Raw genomic sequence first — 27,583 nt, forward strand, 5'->3', positions numbered from 1 at the left:
ATAGGGAACATCTTCATCCCATGGGTAGTCCATATGTATGATATGGTGACTGTAGGTGGAAAGAATAACGCTTTAGAGCCAGGAAACCATATTGCTACTTCGATGTCCAGTGCGCTTGACCTTTGACCTTTTGACCCCAAAATCGATAGGGAACATCTTGATCCCATGGGTAGTCCATATATATGATATGGTGACGGTAGGTGGAAAGGATAATGCTTTAGAGCCCGGAAACCATTGCGTCTACAGACGGACGGACAGACAGACGGACAACCCGATTCCAGTATACCCCCCCACAACTTGTTGCGGGAGGTATAAAAATAGCTAATGACATCACAGGAAAGAAATATCCTTGAACTTTTGATGAAAAGATGCATGTTTTTTAACCATTTTCATTTCTAGACAAAGTCAAAACTGGAAACCAACACCTTAAGGTTAAAATTATGAAAGATTCTCACGAGTGGATACCATAGGGTCTGGATATAAAGTTATAAACTGTGAGAAATAAACAGATCACCAACATTATGAGAATCCATTTTCCTTTCTGCAAACATAGAATACTATGGAGAATGTTACTTATTTTTCTACCATTGAGCTATCATGATGCATATTGTTACTACAGAATATACGAAAGACTCATCAATGGTAGAAATCATGTTTCTCTAATGTTTTAAATTTTTGAAATGAAAAATCTATGAAAATATGACAGTATACAATAATTTGCTTCATTTCTGACATCATTACAAATTGTAAATATTTTCATGGTTTTTTGTCACACAAGAATTGAAGTATTAAGAAATTTCAAATCTCAAAAGTTTCATATATCAATTTTTCCATTTTAAAGGACTAAGTTTATCCCTTAATATATATACATCTGTAGCTCTATCACTAATGATTCTTATTCATGTGATAAATGAAATTCAATTACCAAAGAAATATTCTTCTACATAAAATACCATATCTTTTCAAAGCTTTCAATCATTAAAAAGGGAGATAATTCAACTTTATGTCACAGTCTCTTTACCTGTTTTGGCTTGTCTTTCACTTCCTGCTAAATCTACCAGATTCAATTTTCCAGCTCTGATATGCTCCTCCCCAGCTTCATCCTCCGTGACCATCTCAATATTAATGGTAAATATTGAATGACTTCTGGAGGAATCGGCATTCATCAATGTAGCCCCTACAGCTCTGTTTGACCAACCTTTGGACATGATTTTCTCACAGTCCATAACATTGTGCACTGGGTGCATTGAAAGCCCTGTCACAAAAAAAATACTTCATGTCGTAAATGTTCTGCTTAAAAATGTAAAAGTATTCTAATTTTATTTCTGTATTAAAAAATAAGTGATTTTTTTTATCATATCCATTATTCATAAAGTCTGTTGTTCTGCAAGGAAATAGTGTTTTTGAGAATTAACTGTTATATTTAGTCTGTTGTTCTGTAAGGAAATAGTGTTGCAGACAATTAACTGTTATATTTAGTCTGTTGTTCTGTAAGGAAATAGTGTTGCAGACAATTGACTGTTATATTTAGTCGGTTGTTCTGTAAGGAAATAGTGTTGCAGACAGTTAACTGTTATATTTAGTCTGTTGTTCTGTAAGGAAATAGTGTTGAAGACAATTAACTGTTATATTTAGTCTGTTGTTCTGTAAGGAAATAGTGTTGCAGACAATTAACTGTTATATTTATTCTGTTGTTCTGTAAGGAAATAGTGTTGCAGACAATTAACTGTTATATTTAGTCTGTTGTTCTGTAAGGAAATAGTGTTGCAGACAATTAACTGTTATATTTAGTCTGTTGTTCTGTAAGGAAATAGTGTTGCAGACAATTGACTGTTATATTTAGTCGGTTTTTCTGTAAGGAAATAGTGTTGCAGACAATTAACTGTTATATTTAGTCGGTTGTTCTGTAAGGAAATAGTGTTGCAGACAATTGACTGTTATATTTAGTCGGTTGTTCTGCAGACAATACCGTTCACGTAGACTCCCTTTTCTGGATGTTCCTTTAAGTCTAGTTTTTGTTTTGCGTCTTTTCCTAAGAGATCACGGATTTCTTCATTGTAAATTTCACAGTAAGATGCATGGAGTAAAAACTTAGTGCTGTCTGCCACAGAGACTGTCTCGAATATATGATCAAAAGCTCTGAAATTCAAAGAAATGTCTGTGTGTATTCATTCATATCTGTATTAGAACAGATTTATCAAAGTGCAATATAAGAAATAAAGAAATTTGATGTAGAAGACCGTCCAACCTTGGAATGATTCCTCTCTGAGTTGCAGGATCTGTAATTCCCTGCATAGTGAACGATTTCCCACAACCAGTTTGCCCATAAGCAAAGATTGTTCCATTATAGCCCTCCGTCACACCCTGTGTTCATGTAATTAGTTTAATTAATGCATATCAAGCAAACATTGATCAAGCATGCATTTAATTTACAAAATTCAAAACCATATTTTAATATCATTAAGTTATATCTTAAATTTGAAATCAGTATCAATATACCATATATATACCCTTACCTCTACCAACGGATAGGCTATTTCATTGTAGATATTCTCTGTGGTAGAGTCAACAAAGTAGGATCCGTCAAATGTAAACATCTTGGGTGGTGCCTTTTTGTCGTCCGGATTTCTGATGGCGCACTGACCCCGCTTGCCGTCCATGTTAATAACAGTCGTACATTTCAGGTCCTTCTCTCTTGTATTCATTGGTCGACATCTTACAATGACTTTAACTGTCTCACCGTCGGAAGCCATGGTTATTTCTAAGTAATAGTTGTACATAAATGTTAATGTAAGCTTATGCAAAATTCTACCATAATCTTTGCCAAGAGAGACAATAAATTTGAATTAATGATTTTCTAATACTTGGATATCATTCATAAAATAAATATACATATATTAACATAGAAGGTACAATCAAAAAGACTTTCAAAGTCTCTGCTATTAGCAGGATCTAATACAACATAGATCGGAAAAGAATTGGAGTCTAGCTATCATAAGGGATTAAATGCCATGGTTTATTGGGAGTTGCATGGTTAAGACGTTTGATTGTCCACAAAAACAAAATAAATAAAATAAAAAGAAATTCAGTCACAAATAAAATCAAAATGTGGATTCCATATTTTTCAGAGGTCATTCTTAGGGACAAATGGCACATTCTTGTTAACCTTAAAGAAAGGAAATCTTCTTTCCAATATTGTTTCGACAGAGATTCTTTGCTACAACCTCTCTAAACCTACTAATCCCTTAACAAATAACATATGAAATAGCCTCACAGCACCAATTTACTGCATATATACAACTTTAAACAATATGAGCTCACAGCTAAACATGCAGTTTTGATCATCCTTGTATTTTTTCCTGCAGAAATCTAGAAGGGTATCAACTAGTTATAACAGTGATGAAGAACTTAGTACTCCAAGAATGCCATTATAGAAATTCTAATTTATGTTTATCCCCATTCCCAACACTCATCATTACATATTCAGATATCCAAGTAGGATTCAATTTCACTAAACATTAGGAATCACACCACTAGATTTTGAGGAGTATTCCTTGGTGACTTGAGGCATGGCAAAGTTCTTCCTTTTGCATATAATATATTAATACTAAATTCCAAGCATTAACTATTAGCTAATACATAACAACCCTTTATATAATTTACAACATTTAATGAGGTACAATGTATGTAGTCAAAGGTGCTAACAATTCATTACTGTCATGAAGGCATTCATTTACATGTATGTAAGCTTCCTTTACAAATTTAATCACCTGCTTTCTTTAAGGCAGTGATCTAATGATGATATCAAATATCTTATTAAACAAGAGGCCTAAAGGCCTTATTGGTCACCTGAGTATTACTTAAAAGTATCACTAGCCCCAAGGACTATGAAATCTTATGAAAATATTCCTATTCTGCATATGGCCTAAGGTAACATATTCACCAATAGTATAAAACAAAATGAGTTCTTTTAAAAACACAAGATGCCCCCAAAAGTGTCCATACTGAAGAAAGACTTCACATAACACAGATGAATTTCGGTATCCAGAACACAAATATCTTGAATACCATGGATATGTCGAAGTGATTCAGAAGTCCTAACCACTTATTCTTTATAAGTAATTTACCTTCAATATCTTGAATCCTCTGAATCTCAAAGTTTTTTTCTCTGTCCTATCAAGGTCAAGATAACGAGGTTTGACTGTATATGCTATAGCAACACTTTATGACAACACTTTATGACTACAGTATTTTGGACTTGCCCTCGAGTCAGAACCCTGGGGTTGCAAAATTTATAATTTTGGTATATCCTTTTTCTAAATGATAAAGACAATAATCACTATAATAAATATGGCCCCACTCTGGAACCAAAACCTCTACCCCTGGGATCATGAAATTTACAATTTTAACAAGAGATGTTTGTAAAACACATATGCCCCCCATGGTGCAAAATTGAAAAGGGTTATACACACACATCATTTAATTGATAGTAGTATCATCAATTCAAAATATTGAGCAGACAATATATTCCTATGTCAAGAGTGAATTGACCATGTGACCTAAAAATCAATAGGGGTCATCTACCAAGTTTGGTGTCAATCAAGCAAATAATTCTTAAATATTACTATGTCCAGTTCAACAATTGACTTTTGACCTCAAAATCAATATGGGTCATCTTCTCCTGAAGATGTACCAGTGTACTAAGTTTGATGTCTGTCAAGCAAAAGGGTTATCAAGATATTGAGTGGACAGTATATTACTATGTTCAGTTTGACCCTTGACCTTTAAACATGTGACCTCAAAATCAATAGGAGTCATCTTCTCCTAAATATACACCACTGTACTAAGTTTGATGTCTGTCAAGCAAAGGGTTCTCAAAATATCGAGCGGACAGTATATTCCAATGTCCAGTTTGACCCTTGACCTTTAAACATGTGACCTCAAAATCAATAGGGATCATCTTCTCCTGAAGATGTACCAGTGTAGCAAGTTTGATGTCTGTCAAGCAAAGGGTTCTCAAGATATTGAACGGATAGTATATTCCTATGTCCAGTTTGACCCTTAATCTTTAAACATGTGACCTCAAAATCAATAGGGATCATCTTCTCCTGAAGATGTACCAGTGTACCAAGTTTGATGTCTGTCAAGCAAAGGGTTCTCAAGATATTGAGCGGACAGTATATTCCAATGTCCAGTTTGACCCCTGACCTTTGACCATGTGACCTCAAAATCAATAGGGGTCATCTTCTCCTGAAGATGTACCAGTGTACCAAGTTTGATGTCTGTCAAGAAAAGAGTTCTCAAGATATTGAGCAGACAGTTTATTCCAATGTCCAGTTTGACCCTTGAACTTTGACCATGTGACCTCAAAATCAATGGTCAGTATATTCCTATGCCCAGTTTGACCCTTGACCTTTGACCATATGACCTCAAAATCAATAGGGGTCATCTACTCCTTAGAATGTCCCAGTGTGCCAAGTTTGATGTCTTTCAAGCAAAGGGTTCTCAAGATATTGAGCGGACATGATATTCCTATGTCCAGACTAGATTGACCTTTGACCTTTGGACCTGAAAAACAATAAGGGTCCTCTTCTACTCATAACCAACCCACATATGAAATATCATTATCATGAAGTGAATGGTTCTCAAGATATTGAGCGGACAACATGTGGTCTACCGATCGACCGACAGGTGCAAACCAACATGCCCCTCTTCTTTGAAGGGGGGGGGGGGGGGGGATAATAAATGGCTATATTTGCTCCTTCTGAATATTTAGTTTCAATTTAATATCAATAGAATTAAAGCTGTTATTTGAATGTTTTGCACATAAACACTATATGCCCAGTTTTGACCCGCCCTGGAGTCAGAAGCTCTACCCTGGGAATCATGAAATTTAGTTAGGGTAGAGACCTTCCTGCTTTACAGGACACTATGCAATTAGTTTTTCTTACAGAGTATATTTGCTATATTTACAACAGCATGAAAAGTAAATTAAACTAGGAAGAATTGTTTTATCACACTAAAACTGATGCCTCCCCTTCCATTTTGCACAGTTTTAAAAACATTTTTTAGGGATCATCTTTAAAGTGGAAAATTGAGAATTACAGTACATAACAGACACCTATATGTACAAGGAACAGTGTTATGAACATATGATAGTAAAGAAAACTTGTGACTTAACAGTTACAGATTCCTGACTTTTATATTATCCTCAGTTGATTGATAGTTAAAGCAACAGGCTGCAATAATAGCTGTCATTTAGGTGTTGAAAATTTTTGTTGCAAAATTATGATTTACTATTTCAATGACAGATAGTATAAATAAGGTTTGTAAACTTTCGTCTATGTGTGTTAGAAAACCTATCCAGAGGCTCTGAATGAAGCAGAAATACATTATTGTCTCGTTTTGTACAAAAATCTATTTCTATAAAATATCATATATTCAATAAAACCAAAATCTTTTATTTTGATAAAATCTTAAACTTAGTTTTATCAATGAAAAAACTATCATAATAGCACATTCTTTATTACTTTAAATGTAGACAATAGTGACCAATAGTGACCCTTATTTTCGGGGGGGGTTCCTATCAAAGATTTGTCATAAACTATACTAGTAGTACATGTATAGTTGCTGAGATATGTACATTTCTCCTAATCAGGGGTAATGAATACTAACAACACATGGGCACTGAGGTGTACTCCAATATCAAGACTGTTAGGTTGGAGCTGAACTAAATGATATAGAACACCATGAAGAAGACTATACACATATTATTTCATTTTACTGGTGATATCTGATATTACTATAAACCAACAGCTAAAACAATCCAAAGATCACCAGACATTGTTCTCTGTGAGAAATTAGCAAGAACATTTCCCACAGGAGTTGTATTAACAAACAAGAGGCCCATGGGCCACATCGCTCACCTGAGTCACCTTGGCTCATATTTAAAGATTTTTTCCTATTCGCATGTAAAACTTTGATCCCTATTGTGGCCCTAACCTACTCCCGGGGGCCATGATTTTTACAAAATTGAATCTGCACTATGTCATGAAGCTTTCATGTAAATGTAAACTTCCCTGTAGAGTGATTTTTAAGAAGATTTTTAATGATTTTCCAATATATTTGTATGTAAAATTTTGATCCCCTACTGTGGCCCCATCTTACCCCCAGGGACCATGATTTTTACAAACTTCAATCTTCAATATGTCAGGAAGCTTTTGTGCATGTAAACTTCTTTAGCCTAATGGTTCTTAAGGAGAAAATTTTTAAAGATTTTTTCTATTTATTAGTTATGTAAAACTTTGATCCCCTATTGTGGCCCCATCCTAACCCTAGGGGTCATAAGTTTCACAAATTTGAATCTGCACTATGTCAGGAAGCTTTCATGTAAATTTCAGCTTATCTGGCTCAGTGGTTCTTGAAAAGATTTTTCAAGATTTTCCCTATATATTTGTATAACTTTGATTCCCTATTGTTGCCTCATCTTACTCCCAGGGGACAAGATTTTAACAAACTTGAATCTCCACTATGTCAGAAAGCTTTCATGTAAATTTCCACTTTCCTGGCCCAGTAGTTTTTGAGAAGAAGATTTTTAAAGATTTTCCCTATATATTTGTATGTAAAATTTTGATCCCCTATTGTGGCTCTGCCCTATCCAACCCCCGGGGGCCATGATTTTAATAAACTTGAATCTGCACTATGCCAGGAAGCTTTGATGTAAATTTCAGCTCTTCTGGTCCAGTGGTTCTTGAGAAGATTTTTAAATTACCCCACCCTATTTTTGCGATTATCTCCCCTTTGATGGGGGCATGACCCTTCATTTGAAGACAGACAGACTGACAACAGGCAATCAGAAAAGCTCACTTGAGCTAAAAAAGTTATGGTCCAGACAAAGAAAAAAAATGCCCCCCAAATTCTATTATTTGATCTTTACATAAAATGTCAAGGTCAAAGGTCATCAAAAATGGCACGAAACACACTGTCTTATCATGGTATACCAACATACCAAATATCAAAGGCTTACATGTCAAAAGACCATCAAAAAAATAAATAAATAAATAAGGCTTGCAGGACATACTTTGTATGAGATTCAGAAATGGAAAAGAATTCACACTAAAACAATATGTCCCCCTTCTGGGAAGGGGAGACATAAATACAGAGCTAAACTTTGTTTTATTTCATACCGTGTCATCAGGTTAATGAAAAGAGAAATAATATTATCAAGGTCCTGATGGAAACTAAACAGGTCTGACTTAACACCCCCTCCCCCTTCTCCTCTGTAAAGTTAATTTCAGTTGGATTGCATAATAGGTCTGTTGTTTTCAACTTTTTTTTTAAAATATTCATGATTCCATACAAAGAACAATATTTTCTGCAATATGTAGACTATGTTGGCCTTTCTTTGAAAGATCATGAATTGAACACAATTAAATTTTCTTTATTTACAATCACAATTTTAATAGCATTTGATCATCAAAATTTAACATATATAACTTTGATATGAATTAATATAAATAATTAGAGGGAAAATTTGGTAGTTTTAGGTGGCATTTCAGTAATTTCTGGGGGCAGTTTGGTAAATTGCAGGCATTTTGCTAATATGGGGTCCCCACTATAATCTTAGCTTCTTTTTTTTTTCTTTCTTCTAAAAATAGTTATTTCTCGATAATGAGTGCTGAACATCCTGGTTTATAAACTTCCTTTATGCTAACATTGAATTGAAGCCAATTACTGAATAGAAATGAATCTTTAAAACCAGAAAAGACTGAATGATTTTCTGATCAGTCTCCGTGCTGCATGCTATAATCTAATTGATTTCATTTTTTGTCAACTTATAAAGTCAGAAAATCAAATTCTATACACAAGATCTTGTATAGCATAGTTTAAATTCCATGCTAACATGTGAAAATCTTTACGTTAAAATATCCATAAAACATGTGTTACCTGTCTTGTATTAAATCTGATAACTGTAAGGAAACTGTTGCCTTGGATACTATATAAACTATGTTCTAATTCTTTCAGTAAATTAGTTTCTCTATATGAAACACTACTCGTTGAAAGATCTTTTAGAACAGGAGTTTTATAGTTTTTTTCTCTAGCACATCGTTGTTCATTTCCGACATCGGACCATCTCTAAAATCTAACAATTTTTCTGCTGGTTCCCGTTTTCTGCCATAGAAAATATTTCGCAAGGCATCATGGGAGCTCATAGGTGTCATCAAGTTTTACTTTGAAACTTCGTTTATTATCAATTTTGTAAATATAAAATGGTAATTATATTACAAATGTCTGCGTAAGAATTGTTGTAAGCGCTATTAGAGACCTATATCATATATGATATGTAGATGTCCAGTGTTATTATTAATATTTTTGGAACATGAGAAGTTTAAAAGAGATGATTTATGGTACAACTTACTTGATTCATCAATGAGAAATTATTGAATAGTTACACAAATTAAACAAAAATCATTGCATATCACTCATTTTATTTATCATAGTCACTTAACGTATCAATATTAATTCTATTAAATCAGTAAAATATCTCGTTTGTATGAGATCACATAACGAGAATCACCGGCTTCAAAAAGCAACATGGCGGACAAAAAAGACGAAGGAAAAGAGAAGCAAGAGAAAGAAACAAAGAAACCAGAAGAAAAGGAGCAGGAATTAGTATGTTAAGAATTGCTAAAATTTGTTTTCTGTGTAATTTCGACTCCTTGTAATAGTCAATGCACGTATTTTGAATTATTTCCATGAATTTTCAATTTTGCTCCGTCATGCCTTGGGGGAATATGTTGAAACCCACACAGAGAAAAAACTGAAAAATATATGAAATGCCTTTGGTTAAAAATGTACTATATCATCATATTGGTAATTTTTTAAAAGCAGAACGCGTTACATAAAGCCCAGGAAAGATGACGCTTAAGTTTAGTTCGAATTTACTCTGTTAATAAGAGTAATATGAGGACGGTTTTACCGTTTGAGCGAGTGCAGCTACATGTGTGTCACTGTGTGTGTGTGTGTGTGTGTGTGTTTCGGGTTAACCGTTTTAATTAGGTCCATTTTTAAACAATATGTTATTTACGAAATACATGAATGGGATTTTACAGCAGAGGGCCAGAGGCAGCCTATTTTAGCTCAAGATTCTCTCCTGAAGTTCCAGGAGTTTGTGTGCAATCATGAACTAACTCCTGAAATATGTAGATGGATCTACCATTAGAACAAGCACAGCTACTTATATATATTAGAGTGGATTCAGAAAATTTCCCAAATTCAGACTTGTGGTCAATTACTTTGTAAAATAATTTATTATATTGCAATTGCATTGAAATTTCATATGTACATTCAAAATTAGATTACATCTTACTTTGGATTGTAATTGATTTGATTACAATTACTTTTCCCCTAAGTAATTATGATTACATTTCATTAATTTGTCAAGAAATGTTTAGACGAAGTGCATAATTATCTGTTAGGAACAATTTACATTTATACATAACATTCATTTAAGCAGCATTAGTTCATGGAATGTTTTATCACTAAGTCTGCATCTTTCTGGAGGAACACTCTGAAATTCTGAATGTTAACAAGGTAAAGTGGCATAAGGTCCCCAGCAATGAAATGAAGGAGAACACTAGTATTAATGTTGCGCTGGCAAGGATCTAAAGTCAAGAAGAATACCCTTTTCCTGTGCCCACAAATTGTAATGAAAAATTGTTCTTTATTTGGTGTAGAAGACATATCCGATATACTCATTCCTATGGTTTCTATGCCATGTAAATAAACTATCATTATCCACCTCACATTTTCACAATTAGCAGTTTTGACTTTTAAATTAATATTTTACTTATATTTTATTGGTACTAATTGATTTTAAAAAGGGACTGGTTCACGATTTTTGATAAAAATATTTTTCATTTTTGATAGTACACATTAAAAATATAACACATTTCATGTTGACAGCCAAAATTTTTACCTTCTGAATGGAAGAATAAAAGCAATATTTTAGCCTTTAATCTGTGTTATGTAAACAAAGACTCGAGTCTTTCTATGTATACAAAGAAACAAGTGAAATATTGATTTTGTAATATAAAGCATCTTAATTTTGCTTAGTCACAAATTTGAACTTTTAGATGACATATTTCTTGAAATGTGAAAGATATAATAAACTTAGATCGATATCCATTTCTTTTAAAATATTCATAAACATGAACATACCGCAATCTTTGTTTACAAAACAAATAATAAACTCTCTAAAATGAGCTTCTGTGATAATGTATAACCTTAATTTTTATATGTGAACTCTTTTAAACACATTAGACAGTAAATTTTGATCATTTAAAGTGAAAAAGAAAATTTTAGGGAAAATCGTGAATCAATCCCTTTAAAGGATTTAAATAGAAGCAATTATTGGATGTTCACATTTCCATGATTTTTATAGCATAATAATTATTACAAGTGTACTGATATTCGTTTTACTCTTACCTTTGAATGTGTAAGGAAATTGGAGGTGGTTTTTATATTTTCAGACATCATGGAAGTGCATAATTTGCATTGAGCTTTCACTGTTCATTCTACTTCAGCTGGAATTTAAAAAAAATTGCAGTGGTAACTTGCATTGCATTTCTTTTTGGTTGAATAACAATTTATTTTATTGGAAAGGTGAACACAGTTTATGTTGTTGAGGCATTGGTGTTTTTTGTATCCCTGAGGATATATTGGCTTTAGTTCACCTTAAATTGGTGTTCAGTCAGTGTGGAATTGATTATATCATCATTCATGAAATCATCAAATATGAAATAATTAAAGAAAACATCTAGATAATAATTGAAATCAATTTCTTAACTTACAAACGGTATATTGAGAAGAAGGAGGGACATTGGTATATTTTGTTTTAAATAGATTTACTCTTGAACTTGCCATTACAAAATGAAGGAAGATTGAAAACATTCAGAATGTTTGATATTCATAATGCATTTTTTAAAAGAAAGTAATCAGAAATTAATCATGACTAATTTACAGTCAAGTTCTTATATATGTATTTGATTAGGTTAAATTACAAGAAATCAGATTTTTCATGATTACTGCTTACAAAGAGTAATCAATCACAGGCTTACCACTGATTACAAATGGCGATTACCACATGTATGTAACCCATGCATTTTTAGGGGTCCAATTGAAACTATGGACTAGCATGTGTTAATTTACAACTAAAAGTGCATACAAATAGGCAAATATAATCATTTCCTGTGTAGCCCATATGTAATGGGTTTGAACCCTCCATTGCCCCATATATATAATATGCATGTATTGACATATAGCCTCTTCCAATGGAATAAAGATAAGTAATAAAAAACAAATGTTTATTTAGTACATACATTCATACATGCAAATATAAATTCCAAGGATAACACTTGAAAGCTTATTTCCAAAGGGATACTTTGATACACGGATGTTAGCGCTAGGGGGTTCTCTTGTAGGAGGAAACCCATGTGTCTGATCGGGGGACCACTGCTGATTACGGGAATCAAACTCGGGTCACAGCAGTGAGAAGCTAGAGCACTACCTGGACATCCTAATGTGTGATTGAAAAGAAAATGGGAAAAATCTGTATATAATAATTGTTTCTAAAACACATTGTTGCCTATAATGCCAAACATATTGGCATGCTGTTGCATTATTGCGTTGTAAAGAATTCAAATTACAAAGTAATAAATGCGTAATAATATCAACAGGAAATACAATAACAAAATCAATGACTCCGTGAGATTAAAAAAATAATGATTTGTTATTTTTTAGAAATTAAATGTGTGTGAGAATAACTTGTGTGCATTATTTTTCAAATAACATGTTTGCATTATGCATCTGACTGATTTTTGTGTTTCTGTTGGTCGTGATTGAGTGATATTATTGCAATGAATACAAACTGCGTATGTTACACAGGTATGATCAATTTGTCAGTCTATGAAATGTTACATTTTAAGTGACAGATCGTGTGTCTATACCTTCAATAAATGGTATAGGCCTACAACACATAGCATGGGCCTAACAAACATGCATGCTTATCTTGAGCATTTGATGTTTAATCTACTTCAGTATATATTTATGTAGGATTCTTTTCTTTGTAGTCTGAAGAAGACAAACAACTTCAAGATGAACTTAATATGTTGGTTGAAAGACTGAAGGTATTGTAATGAAAGTAGAATATTAAGAAATCACTGACACTGACATTATTGCAAAGTTTTGTAATCTTTGTGTATTGTGTTTATACTGTGCTTTCTATAAATGACAGGAGGCTGATCAAAGGCTTTATAAACCAGCCCTGGAGAGCTTGAGATCCCAGATCAGGGCCTCCACAACATCAATGACATCTGTGCCTAAGCCACTCAAATTTCTTCGTCCACATTACGACTCACTGAAAGAAGTTCATGAGAATATAAAAGATGATGAAACAAAGGTTAATTTTATGCAACTTGAACTAAGGGCTTTAGTATTGCATGTATTAGATTAACTTTCAGGAAATTTTGATATGTGTATCAACATTTCTATATACATGTATTTTTTATTACTTCAAGAGATTAAATAGAGAAAATAAATTGGTTTCAAAAGCAAAAAAGGCATATAAATTCTTCTAGATGATAATAAATGCTCTTTATGACGTAACAGAGATTCTGCGCTGACATTATATCAGTGTTGGGAATGACAATGAATGACAACAGGGACAGTTTGAAGTACAGATTGATGGGCTCCAAAGAAGAAATTGGGTCATGGGGTCATGAGTATGTCAGGTAAATACGAGATTCTATTAGTCATTATATTGATACTAGGATTTCTAGAAACTTTAAAAACCTTCTTTAAAAAAATTACATCTCTATTTCTTCAGTCAATGACCTTTAGGTGTGCATATTATAATTTCTAATGAAATTATAATACATGTACTTTTATTGAAGATGTACATACACTTTACCGGTGCATGTATATTTCAAAGTTTTAACGATAATTTAAAAAAAAAAAGATAAATGCTGAGAATAGTTAGTATAGTTTGTACTTGTGCATTTGACAGACACTTGTATGCATTACAGAGTTTGAAAGTAATAATAATTATGTATATATAAGCTTTTCTTTTAAATATTAGTGCATTAGAATAGTCTTATTTATTTGTATATTGGTTACATGTGTATTTTCCAGACACTTGGCTGGACAGGTGGCACAAGAATGGCAGGAAACAGAGGAAACTAACAAAGAAATGAGGGAGCGTCTCCTGAAAATGACAAAGGAGATTGTTCCCTACCACATGGACCACAACGCAGAGGCTGAAGCCTGTGATCTGTTAATGGAGATAGAAAAGCTGGACTTACTCAAGAATTATGTGGATGAAAATGCCTACTCTCGTGTCTGTCTGTATCTTACAAGGTAAAATTGGGAAAATATTTTTGAGTGTCCATCTTGAGTTTACAAGCTATACCATATGTATCCTACACTGGAACCAAATTTGTATATAATGTATATTTGGGGTACTTATTATTTTGGTACCTTTGATGCAGTTGTATGGATGCATTAATTTGTAATTAGGGTTATTCTGTTTTACATCAACCACATTGATTGGTTTTTTGAAAGTTGACGGAAATGAAGAAAAAAGGCAACTATAAATTTTCAATTTTGAAGCCATAATCAAATATTTGTTTAGATCTCACAGCTTTGAATTGAAAATTGAAATAAATAATGATAGTAATAAAAAAGATGACATGAAAATATTTATAACCTACTTGTATCGTAGCTCTAAAACTTTGACTAATTTTTCCTGTGTGAGTACTTTTGATTAACGCAGTTACTTGTATGTACACCCTGAATATATATTTTATCCATCAGTTCTTCATTACTTCTTTTTCGTGTGTGTGGAAATAGATTCCCAGCATTATCTAATTTCAAGTGCATCATAAGTTTATAAAAAATACTCCTCTTTTTTACATTCAAGTTGTGTGCCCTATGTGCCAGACCCCGAGAACACAACATTATTAAAGTCAGCTGTAGAATTGTACAGGAAATTCGACCAGTATCCACAAGCCCTTCGATTTGCCATGCAGTTGAATGACATGGCACTCGTAGAGGAAATCTTCCTATCCTGTAAAGACATGTGAGTACTACGATGTGTTGCATGAATGCAGTCAGTAAGATATGCTTATCTACGTACCTAGGCAATGTTTGGTATGCATTCAAACGTACAATAATATATTATTATTGTACAAAAAAAGGAAAATATGGTATGTGGGGGAGAATCTGTGTGAAAGGTCATGTTTTATAATGTAGGAGATATGCATAAGATGTAAGCTTTTCACCTTTACAATATTTAAGTTTACCCCAGAGTTCCAAAACCTGTTATAAACTTCCCTTGAAATTCTGTTTTTAGCTTATTTGGCCTTTAATGTGAGGATGCTGTGAATGGATAAAACAGTTTGTCCTAGTTATTGAGTATGAATTGCAATTTTCTTACAGTTTAATGCAGAAACAGTTAGCATACATGTTGGGACGTCAGCAGATTTTCTTAGAACTCAGTGATGATGTGGAGGAGTACGATGAATTAACAGAAATCATGTCTAATGCTAACTTGAATAACAACTTCATGGCACTGGCCAGAGAGGTAAGATTTGTTGTTTCAATATTATTCGTTTTGTGAAGAAAACAATTATTTATGAAAGTTTATTGTAATATGAGGTTTCAATTAATGAAAAACTGTTCCCTTACAGTTGGATATTATGGAACCCAAGATACCAGAGGATATATATAAATCTCATTTGGAACAAACACGTAAGACGCTGTATAAAGACAAATCATAATTTTTTAATTTGAAATTGACAGTAACTTTTAAGACTGTTCTTTAATGGTGTTTTTTGTTCAGAGTGCATTGATTTATGTTGAGATATATACTTGATTTTGTAGGGAGTACATTAGGACCCTCAAATGTGGACTCTGCTCGACAGAATTTAGCTGCTTCATTTGTTAATGGATTTGTAAATGCAGGTTTTGGACAAGATAAAATATTGAAAGAAGATGGAAACAAATGGTTACATAAAAACAAAGATCATGGTATATAACATTACAGATACAGTTTAAAATTTTGTTCTGACTAGAAAATCAAAGTTTTGGAATTTCACATGTAATTATTTTAATGTTTCTCTCTCTCTCTCTCTCTCTCTCTCTCTCTCTCTCTCTCTCTCTCTCTCTCTCTCTATATATATATATATATATTCATTAACTCTGAAAATGTCCCAGTCTTTGAAATAGTCTACTAAGATTATTTATTAGAAATCATTTGAGAAGGTTTCACTATTCTATAAATACCAGGTGTTCACTAAATCATATCTTCCATCTCCTCAGGTATGTTAAGTGCGACTGCTTCTCTTGGTTTGGTACTACTATGGGATGTAGACAGTGGCCTCACACAGATTGATAAATACTTGTACTCATCAGAGGATTTTATAAAGGTATTCTTGTATTACTAAATTTTTATCCACAGAAAACATAAATGCATTTTTGGCCTTAGCCATTTTTTTAAATTTTTTTTTGATAATTTCTCCAATGATGACCAACACATTACAAGGTGTAAAAAAAAATTGACACTTAGTTCATTTCATTGATATGGTTAAAATGCAAGATACCTTAGCAATTGAGGTGTTTATACTTTTGTAGGCTGGTGCATTGTTAGCTTGTGGTATTGTTAACTCCGGGGTGAGGAATGAATGTGACCCTGCTTTAGCCCTATTGTCAGATTATGTTTCTCATAATACAAGTATCATGAGGATTGGAGCCATAGTGGGGTAAGTGTACATTACATGTCAATTACCACATACAATATGTACAAGGTTGTCAGTTACCACATACAATATGTACAAGGTTGTCAGTTACCATGTACAATACATACAGAGTTGTCATTTACCACATACAATATATACAGGGTTGTCAGTTACAATATACAATACGTAGAGGGTTGTCAGTTACCACATACTATACGTACAGTGTTGTCTGTTACCTCATACAGGGTTGTCAGTTACAATGTACAATACTTAAAGGATTGTCAGTTACCACATACAATACGTACAAGGTTGTCATTTAACACATGCAATATGTACAAGGTTGTCATTTAACACATACAATACGTACAAGGTTGTCATTTAACACATGCAATATGTACAAGGTTGTCAGTTACCACAAACAATACGTACAAGGTTGTCAGTTACCAAGTACAATACGTACAAGGTTGTCAGTTACCACATACAATACATACAAGGTTGTCATTTATCACATGCAATATGTATAGATTGTCAGTTACAACGTACAGGGATGTCTCTAGGAATTTTTCAAGGCAACACAACGATTCATGCTGGCATACTTCATGAAGCGTGTTGGCAACTTCATGAAAATTATGCCGGCATGAAGTGTTGCAATTTATACTGTATTTTATTTTTTAAAATGAAATTGAATTCTTATAGATAACTTGTACTTTCATTTCTGCCAGAATTCCCAACTATTAAGATAGACATACTACCTGTTTATTTATCAAGTAGTTCTGTATTCATACATGTACGTGCATTGTTTCAGACATGATTTTTCTACGCTTTAAAGCGGAATTCCGCTTTTGTTAGTATTCCGGAATTTTCCGTCATTGATGTGGGTTTTACTTGTTGTAAAATGCTTCCTCAAGTTATATATGTCTTCTGATTGTTCATTGGTTGAATCGTCGTCTCACTATTTGGTTTCTCCAATCAACAGTTTGTTTAAGTAACTGATCTCGTTTTAAAACGATGTCTGCACACGTTGTGCAGCGAAGTGGCAATGTAAAAACTATCGATTTTGTCCGGCGTCCGTCTGTCTGTCTGTAAACTTTTCACATTTTCGACTTCTTCTCCAGAACCACTGGGCCAATTTCAACCTAACTTGGCCAAAAGTATCCTTTGTTGAAGGGCTTTCAAGTTTGTTCAAATGAAGGGCCATGTCCCTTTCAAAGGGGAGATAATCACAAAAATGCAAAAATAGGGTGGGGTCATTTAAAAATCTTCTTCTCAAGAACCACTGGGCCAGAAGAGCTGAAATTTACCTGAAAGCTTCCTGACATATTGCAGATTCAAGTTTGTTCAAATCATGGCCCCCAGTGGTAGGATGGGGCCACAAGGGGGGATCAAAGTTTTACATACAAATATATAGGAAAAATCTTCTTCTCAAGAACCACTAAGCCAGAAAAGCTGATTTTTACATGAAAACTTTCTGACATAGTGCAGATTCAAGTTTGTTCAAATCATGGCCCCCGGGGATAGGATGGGGCCCCAAGGGGGATCAAAGTTTTGCACACAAATATATAGGGAAAAACTTTAAAAATCTTCTTCTCAAGAACCACTAAGCCAGAAAAGCTGAGATTTACATGAAAGCTTCCTGACATAATGCAGATTCAAGTTTGTTCAAATCATGGGCCCCGGGGGTTGGATGGGGCACAATAGGGGATCAAAGTTTTGCATACAAATATATAGGAAAAATCTTTAAAAATCTTCTTCTCAAGAACCACTAAGCCAGAAAAGCTGATTTTTACATGAAAACTTTCTGACATAGTGCAGATTCAAGTTTGTTCAAATCATGGCCCCCGGGGATAAGATGGGGCCCCAAGGGGGGGGATCAAAGTTTTACACACAAATATATAGGGAAAAATCTTTAAAATTCTTCTTCTCAAGAACCACTAAGCCAGAAAAGCTGATTTTTACATGAAAACTTTTTGACATAGTGCAGATTCAAGTTTGTTCAAATCATGGCCCCCGGGGATAAGATGGGGCCCCAAGGGGGGATCAAAGTTTTACACACAAATATATAGGGAAAAACTTTAAAAATCTTCTTCTCAAGAACCACTAAGCCAGAAAAGCTGAGATTTACATGAAAGCTTCCTGACATAATACAGATTCAAGTTTGTTCAAATCATGGGCTCCGGGGGTTGGATGGGGCCACAATAGGGGATCAAAGTTTTACATACAAATATATAGGAAAAATCTTCTTCTCAAGAACCACTGAGCCAGAAAAGCTGATTTTTACATGAAAACTTTCTGACATAGTGCAGATTCAAGTTTGTTCAAATCATGGGCTCCGGGGGTAGGATGGGGCCACAAGGGGGATCAAAGTTTTACATACAAATATATAGTTAAAATCTTTTTCTCAATAACCACTGAGTCAGAAAAGCTGATATTTACAAGAAAACTTTCTGACATAGTGCAGATTCAAGTTTGTTCAAATCATGGTCCCCGGAGGGTAGGATGGGGCCACAAGTGGGGGGGGGGTCAAAGTTTTACATACAAATATAGAAAAAAGCTTTAAAAGAACCATTGGGCCAAAGAAGTTGACATTTACATGAAAACTTTCTGACATAGTGTAGATTCAAGTTTGCAAAGGGTAGTTTGGGCCATAATAGGGACCAAGGTTTTACATGCAAATATATATGGAAAGTCTTCAGATATGGGCCAAGGTGACTCAGGTGAGCGATGTGGACCATGGGCCTCTTGTTTTTCTTTTCTTAGGAATCATGTCTGTTGTTTACAACTACAATGCATTCATGAGGAAATGTGTATGATTACAATGTGTACAAATATCAAAGGCTGAAATATTGGAAATGTCAATATTACTACATACAATACATGTCAATTACTGCATATAAATCATGTGAATGGAATGTTTTAGTGGAGTAAGTGGTTTTGTGTAGTTTCGTTCCGTAGAAAGTTCTATTTACTGACAGTAAATGCTTTCTTTTATGAATACATTTGGTATTAAATGTAGGTTAAATTACATTTATTCATGTCTCTGCAGACTTGGTCTAGCGTATGCAGGATCTAACAGAGAAGATGTTTTAGCTTTAATACTGCCAGTGCTGGGTGAAAGCAAAGCTAACATGGAGGTATGTAAAAAGGTCTTTGAAATGTACAGATTAACATGGTCATCTTCCAAATGACCAGATTAACATTTGTACAAGTCTCGTAAATGTCCAAGCAGACATGGAAATCAAGAACATGTTTTTAATGCTGAAGCCAACATGGAGGTACACTGTACATGAATTTTTAATGAAATATGCCTCATTTCAAAGTTTTCACTGCAGAAATTCAGCCTATTCAGGTTATATTATATCTGACTCCTACTGACAGCACTGTACATTCACATGCAAGTGATTTTGTACTCACAGCTCTCTGCCCTATGGAAAAGAATTAGACAATCCACTCAACATACAAAATTGTTAAAAGATTATAGTCAGGGAGTATTTCCATATTAACGTAAGGTGATTTGTCAATATTTTCTCAACACAGGTAATAGGAATGGCTGCCTTGGCATGTGGAATGATTTCAGTAGGAAGTAGTAATGGTGATGTGACCTCTACCATCCTACAGACAATGATGGAAAGATCAGAATCAGATCTGAAGGAAACCTACAGCAAGTTTCTGGCTCTGGGCCTGGCTCTTACATATCTAGGTAGGGAATTAATTGAAATTCAGAGAGCTTGGTGATTATCAGAGTCACACTGAGAAGTACTATACAGGAGGAATTTTTTCTGTTCACTTATCCCTTCATGAATTCAATAATAATTTTCCTGATGGTTCAAGATGTATACACAGTTAAACTTCGGTATCTCGCATACTATGGAGATGCTGAAGTGAGAAGTCCCAACTACATTTTCTTTATATATTTTATCCTCATTATCTTGAACCCTCAGATATCTCAGAAGTTTTTTTTTTCAGCACTATTGAGTTTGAGATAAAGAGGTTTGACTGTACTTTCTGGGATTACCATAGGTCATTTAAAAATCTCGGGCTCGCTATAATCTAACATATTTGCATATTATCTATAGCCTTCAAGACAGTCTGATTTAATCTCCAGTTGCCATATCTGACATTCGATAGCAAAATTGTGGAAATGTTTTTATGAGTAAAATGGAAATGAACAATTTGAGGATTGAAATTCGCTATTGATGTAATTTTATTTTGCATTCTAGGGAAGCAGGATGCTGTGGATGCCACGCTGGAAGCGCTGAATGTGATAACAGAACCACTTAAGTCAATGGCCAGGATGCTTGTAGATGTCTGTGCATACGCAGGTAAAGAAATCAGTCTGACCAAGATATGTGAACAATAGATTTTAGTATGAAGTTTATATAATACCTAACACACATGATGTATTTTTTCACATCATTTCTCTAATTTTACAGGAACTGGCAATGTACTAAAAATACAACATTTGTTACATGTGTGTTCAGAACATGATGACTCCAAAGATCAGGTATTTTAATCATAGACGTCAAGCAGTTTTTGAAGTTAGTCACTGGCATGAAGACCAAGTCCAGTGAAATTGAGATTGGGCTTATAAAAATATTACATATACAAGACCGTCAGGTCTGTGCTTTTTTTCATCAATATCACTGCCTTTCAGTAATATTATTATAAGATTATATTAGCATATACTGAAATGGAGTAATGATTGTAATCAGAATCAATAAATATAGTGTTTCTACCACACATGAACTGATCTTGACTAAACCTTTAAGTGGATTAATGTACTCTTGAACTCTCTTTCTTCAAAATTACTTTCAAAACTGTAAAAATTCATTCTTTGTGTCTGATTTTGACCAGTGAATATCTCTTTGTACTAGTAAAAATCTAGATACAGAGGCCCGAATGGTCAGTGCTTAAAATAGTGTTTTGTTAAGACTGGTCAAGTGCCAATCTTATATATAGGTGCATATACAATTATTAAGAACTTGAGATTAAAAGATTATTTTTTCAACAGGAGAATAATGAAAAGAAAGATGATAAGAAGAAAGATAAGGACAAAAAGGAGGAGAAAAAAGAAGAATCCCCAAATGCAGATTTGTCTATTCAACAGGGTAAGAGTAAATGTAGACTTGTCCATTATACAGGATAAGGGTAGTCCATTCAACAGAAATGGGGCATGTGTCAGTCACCACATCATGAATAAAATATATTGATATTGATGTTCTTAAAGTTTTTGAAGAAAATTATATGGTTATAAACATTTGATTTTATATGTATATAATTTAAAATAAAACAAAGAAAATTTATGATACAATGAATGCACATTTCAGGCATGGCTGTACTGGGTATAGCTCTGATTTCCATGGGAGAGGATGTTGGAGCTGAAATGTCTTTCAGAACTTTTGGGCATTTGGTATGGATTTCTTTGAATACAGATATTTACTTACTATTTTGATATTACACTCCATTGGAGGACGTGTCTTTTATATTCTGTACACAGCTTTGCATCCATTCCTGCCTACAGTGTGTTAACATTTCTGTAAATGTTCTGTTTTAAAGTTATGTATTGTTTTCACATAATGTGAAGGCTATGGTGATTATGTGATTTTCACTGCATTTGAAAGTTTCCCAGATTTATGCTCAAATAGAAACAACAAAACTGCATCATAAAACAAGAATGTATAAATGTGTATATTATTTAACTGTTAATAGATATAGACTGATGAACTTCCTCACGGAAAAATTGCAAAAATATGCATTATTTTAGGTCATTTTCTTTTTCCGAATACATCAAGACTGATCTATGAAATTAGACAGTATATTCTCAAACTGTTTTTGTTTTTTTAATGTAGTTACGTTATGGAGAGGTGGCCATCAAGCGAGCAGTACCTCTAGCTCTTGGTCTGATCTCGGTATCCAATCCTAAATTACAAATCCTTGACACCCTCAGCAAGTTCTCTCATGATAGTGACCCAGAAGTCTCCCATAATGCTATCTTAGCCATGGGAATAGCGGGAGCAGGTGGGTTGATTAAATATTGTCATCTTTTGTAGAATTTATAATCAAAACAGCTTTTTTAAGCTGCAACAAATAATGAATTGATAAACACAAATAAAAAGATTTAGTTTCTTTATTCATATTTCAGGTGATATAAAGTTTTAAGATTAAGTATATTACTCGGGGGAAAATGAAATTGTAAATCATACCTCCATCAAACATTAAACTGTTTTATCTGCCTAATTTTAAACTGAAAACTGGTCAGTCAAAATGACAATTTCTTGATTATCGAAAACTCAAACTCTTTGAGTTTTATTATGGTCTCTTGGAGTTTTCTTGAGTACCTGTACAGTGTGTCATTAAAAATAGAATGGCAGCAAAACTGAGGTTAATATGAAATTCATCACATACATGTACATTATAGGTAACCTGAATCAAATTTTAAGTACATTTGCATTAATGAAAATTATTTTTTTTTAAACAAACTTTGCTCAAAACATCCTCATGTACAAGTGTTTTAGATTCAAGTTTGTACAAGACATGGTTCTTGGTGAAAGCAACTCTATAAAGTATAGTCAAGTTTGTCAACATCATACCCTTAGCACATAAGGGTTCAAAATTCATCTACATTTTAACTGTAACAGAAATGGGACTTTGAGGATTAATTTATATCTTCATCTTGATATCTCCAGGTCTTTTAAAATCTTGATTTTACTTGTGAATCCAGGTACAAATAATGCCCGATTGGCAGCCATGCTCCGACAGCTTGCTGTCTATCATCAGAAGGACCCTAACAACCTGTTCATGGTGCGTCTAGCCCAGGGACTGACTCACTTAGGGAAGGGCACCTTAACTCTCTGTCCCTACCATAGTGACAAAGCTCTGATGTCCCCAGTAGCTGTGGCTGGACTGATGGCTGTCATGACAGCTTGTCTAGATGTCAAAACATGTAAGTACCCAACTTTTAAAAAGTTTTTGTTTTTTGGTTGCTTTTTTTTTTAATGTTTGAAGAATTCCAAAATTCATTTTCTTAATACCCCCCTTTCATTTTTAAACAGAATCAGGTTTTGGGAAAATGAATAGTGTGTTTGATTATGTGATTTTTTGGCTTCTGTGCAATTGTAGTAATTCTTGGAAAATCCCATTACATCTTGTATCATCTTGTCTCTGCAATGCAACCGAGGATGCTCACCACATTTGATGAAGAATTGCGACCTCTCCCAGTTCACGTTCGAGTTGGCCAGGTAAGACTCAATTAACCTGTATAACCTTTATATAGGATATACATACAGGTTTTTGTCTGATCCAAAAGAGAAGGTTCATTGGAATCTAACCAACTTGAAAACCTTTTAGGAAGTGGATTTGTAATAGTGCCACTTTTCTAGAGAAGCCAATATATGTCATTGCAACTGAGTTATAGGGAATATAGTCATATGATGGTGCATGTGTTTGAGTGTAATGCTGATATCAACTGCATCAGATTCAGTGTTGTGTTTATAGATATGCCTGGTTGCAAGGGGATATTCCAATATGTGGTGCCTTTAATTTTGAAGTATGAATTTTTCTGATGTGAAAAAAATTGTATCAGTTTTAATGCAGGATATGATATGGATTTTCAGCTCAAATGATTTTTTTCTGATTGAAGGGTGTCCAAAGTATGTTGTCTGTGAACTGCAGAACTGTATCTCTCTAGGGAAACTTTGGAATAGGCCAGGGAGCTACAGACCACCTGTTATAAAAACCTGATTTACAGTGTAACAGGTGGATCTGAACTTTCTGGACTATTCCAAGTGTTTGCCAGAGAGGTCGAGTTCTGCAGTTAGTTGTTTGTAAACTTCTACTTTTTCCACTTCTCAAAAACCACAGGGCCAATTTTAATGAAACTTAGCACACAGTATACTTTGGTGGATTCAAGTTTACTCAATAGGAGGACTACATCCCTTTCTAAAGGGACATAATTAAGAAATATTAAAGTAGGATGGAGTGTTAAGAATTTTTCTCATTAATCAAACTTGCATGGAAGCTTCCTAGTATAATGAGGATTCAAGTATGTTCAAAGGTTGAGCCTGGGAATGGCCACAGTGGGAGTTTAGATAGGAAAAATCTTAAGAACCACAAAGGTATGGTGATATGCAGGCATCCTCATGTATTGTAGATTAAAGTAGCTTCACACTATCATCCCATGGTCTTGATGAAGACATAAGAGATGTATTAAAAAAAAAAATTAGATCATGTATAGGAAAATTCCATTTTTAAAAGGGGGTACTATATCAGTTTAAATACACTTGAGCTCCTTATTAAGTGTAGATTTAAGTTATTTACACAAATACCTCTGGGGTCTTGGATGGGACTGCTAAAGGTGTTTTTATACTTCACATAGGAATGTAAAGGAATATCTTTGCAAGAAGCAACAGGTTTTTATATGTTGGAATTTAATATGCAAGAATCCTCCTGTAGTGTAGATTCCAATTTCTATGCACAATAACCCCTTTATAGGGTGTTTGCAGGGATACGAGAAGTATTGGAAATTTTGCATAGGAATGTATAGCAAAATCATTCAACATCATACAGCAGGGATTGAAAGTGTAATTGGGATTTGAAGTTTTACATGGGGGATACAACTGCTATGACCTATTTACAATTTTATTAAATTGATTCATTGGCTTTTGATGTGGTGTTGGTTTTTCATTGTAAGTATTTTGCAGGCTGTTGATGTGGTGGGACAGGCAGGAAAACCCAAAACAATCACAGGTTTCCAGACCCACACTACCCCGGTGTTGTTGGCATATGGGGAGCGGGCAGAGCTGGCCACAGAAGAATGTATCCTTTCTCATTCTTAATAACTGATAACATTTTATCCAAGATGAACATGCAAAGCAGTCTGAAATTGATGCATTTCCAAGTTATCTGCTAGGTTAAAGTTTTTGTGACAGGCTGGCTTACTGATTGATAGATGAGATTACATGCGTCTTTGCTGTGGTGAAAGTGTTTTATTACCTCACCTGAGCCAAACACTCTTGTGAACTTTTCTGAATTCTGTCTGCCTGGTGTAATTTCACATTTTCATTATCTCAAGAACCATAAGGTAAATTTCAACCAACTTACCACTAGGGTATAATATAAAGCAAACACAAGTAGTGTAGATTCACATCATGAACTTAGGGGCACGGACAGAGCTATAAATTTACAAAGGAGTATAGGAAATTGTTCAGTAAGTATTTTTCTCAATAATACATAATAACATTTTGTCAAATTAATGTGCAGTCATACTCTTGTGTTGTAAATTAATGTGCAGTCATACTCTTGTGTTGTAAATTGGAAGTTTGATCCCTCCATGCCAGTGGAGTTTGTATATATAAGAAAATTCTCGACTCATTATCAACATGGATACTGTATGTGAAATTAACAAGCAAGCATCAGCATGTTGTGTAGATCCAAGTTGAATCACATTATGACCCTTGGTCAGGGTGGGGCTATCACTTGGATTCCTTTTTAGCTCACCTGAGCTGAAAGCTCAAGTGAGCTTTTCTGATCACCTGTAGTCCGGCGTCCCTCCGTCTGTAAATTTTATCATTTTTGACTTCTTCTCAAAAACCACAGGGCTAATTTCAACCAAAGTTGGCACAAAGCATCCTTAGGTAAAGGGAATTCTAAATTGTTAAAATAAAGGGTCAGGCCACCTTCCAAGGGGAGATAATCAAGAAAAGGTAAAAATAGAGTAGGGTCATTTAAAAATCTTCTGAAGAACCACTGGACCAAAAGAACTGAAATTTACATGAAAGCTTCCTGACATAGTGCAGATTCTAAATTGTTCAACTCATGGCCCCCGGGGGTTGGATGGGGCCACATTAGGGGATCAAAGTTTTACATAAAAATATATAGGGAAAATCTTTAAAAATCTTCTTCTCAAGAACCACTGAGCCAGAAAAGCTGATATTTACATGAAAGCTTTCTGACATAGTGCAGATTCAAGTTTGTTGAAATCATGGCCCCCGGAGGTAGGATGGGGCCACAATAGGGGATCAAAGTTTTACATACAAATATAGGGAAAATCTTCTCAAAATCATGGCCTCCAGGTGTATGTTGGGGCCATAATAGGGACTAAGGTTTTACATGCAAATGTATATGGAAAGTCTTTAGTTATGGGCCAAGGTGACTCAGGTGAGCGATGTGGCCCATGGGCCTCTTGTTTTTATGTGGGGAGAAGTATTTCAGTGAGCAATATGGCCCATGGGCCTCTTGTTTCATTTACAAAGCTGCTTTGGTTTGTAGAGGTAATCATGGTAAAGTCTGAAAATAATTAATTGTATGTCATGTTTATTTAATAACAGCTAATCAATTATCACACTTGATGAAGAGTTCCTTAACAGGTTTTAGACATCCCTTTGAGCCCCATTATGGAAGGATTTGTGATACTAAGGAAAAACCCTGACTATGAGGCTTAGACATTTTTGTGTAAATTATTGTCAAGAACACTTGTGAACTTTTGTTTATTAAGAAATATGTCTGTAATGTTTATTAATCTAATGAAGAAGAAAAAATACAAAATAAAAATTGCAAAACGATTTAATTCTCCTTCAAATGTTGAAGTTCATATCAACTCAGTGGCACAGATATAAATGTGCCTGGAGCTCAGGTGTTTCTGAATACCATACAGCCACACTAAAATGGGATTGTTTAAAATCCCCAGTTCTCATCGCTGCTACTTGCAAGATTGTAAGAACTGACAGAGTACATTTGGATTAAGTTATGATATCTGTCAAAGAAAGTGGGATAAAGTCATGATATCTGTCAAAGAA

The 27,583-nt window shown here is 34.2% G+C and overlaps 2 protein-coding genes across 10 annotated transcripts in view; one reads left to right on the forward strand and one right to left on the reverse strand.

Annotated features, from left to right (window-relative positions):
- LOC125683008 (kinesin-like protein KIF17) overlaps positions 1-9,229 on the reverse strand; it is a 29,393-nt gene extending 20,164 nt beyond the window's left edge. For 7 of the 9 annotated variants that reach the window (XM_048923668.2, XM_048923665.2, XM_056142440.1 and 4 more), the window contains exons 1-5: positions 8,947-9,222; positions 2,517-2,761; positions 2,249-2,364; positions 1,970-2,139; positions 1,022-1,255 (exon numbers count right to left, since the gene is read on the reverse strand). In XM_048923668.2, the coding sequence (XP_048779625.1) occupies positions 1,022-1,255; positions 1,970-2,139; positions 2,249-2,364; positions 2,517-2,753 (757 nt within the window). In that variant the 5' untranslated portion in view covers positions 2,754-2,761; positions 8,947-9,222. Of the gene's footprint in view, positions 1-1,021; positions 1,256-1,969; positions 2,140-2,248; positions 2,365-2,516; positions 2,762-8,946 lie in introns of all 9 variants that reach the window. The other 2 variants (XM_048923669.2, XM_048923662.2) reach the window with 1 other exon arrangement.
- Positions 9,230-9,556: 327 nt separating this feature from the next.
- LOC125683009 (26S proteasome non-ATPase regulatory subunit 2-like) lies at positions 9,557-27,349 on the forward strand. The gene is made up of 22 exons (XM_048923670.2): positions 9,557-9,672; positions 13,131-13,187; positions 13,295-13,459; positions 13,669-13,790; positions 14,191-14,415; positions 14,978-15,136; positions 15,496-15,640; positions 15,747-15,807; positions 15,940-16,086; positions 16,378-16,484; positions 16,690-16,817; positions 19,837-19,924; positions 20,328-20,490; positions 21,011-21,112; positions 21,224-21,294; positions 21,802-21,898; positions 22,118-22,200; positions 22,640-22,808; positions 23,512-23,733; positions 23,910-24,028; positions 25,490-25,604; positions 27,162-27,349. Exons 1-22 carry the CDS (start codon positions 9,595-9,597, stop codon positions 27,227-27,229), a joined length of 2,691 nt encoding a protein of 896 aa, XP_048779627.2. The 5' UTR covers positions 9,557-9,594; the 3' UTR covers positions 27,230-27,349.
- The last annotated feature ends 234 nt before the right edge of the window (positions 27,350-27,583 follow it).

The sequence above is a fragment of the Ostrea edulis genome, chromosome 6 (genome assembly GCF_947568905.1).
Source record: "Ostrea edulis chromosome 6, xbOstEdul1.1, whole genome shotgun sequence".
Classification (NCBI taxonomy): domain Eukaryota; kingdom Metazoa; phylum Mollusca; class Bivalvia; order Ostreida; family Ostreidae; genus Ostrea; species Ostrea edulis.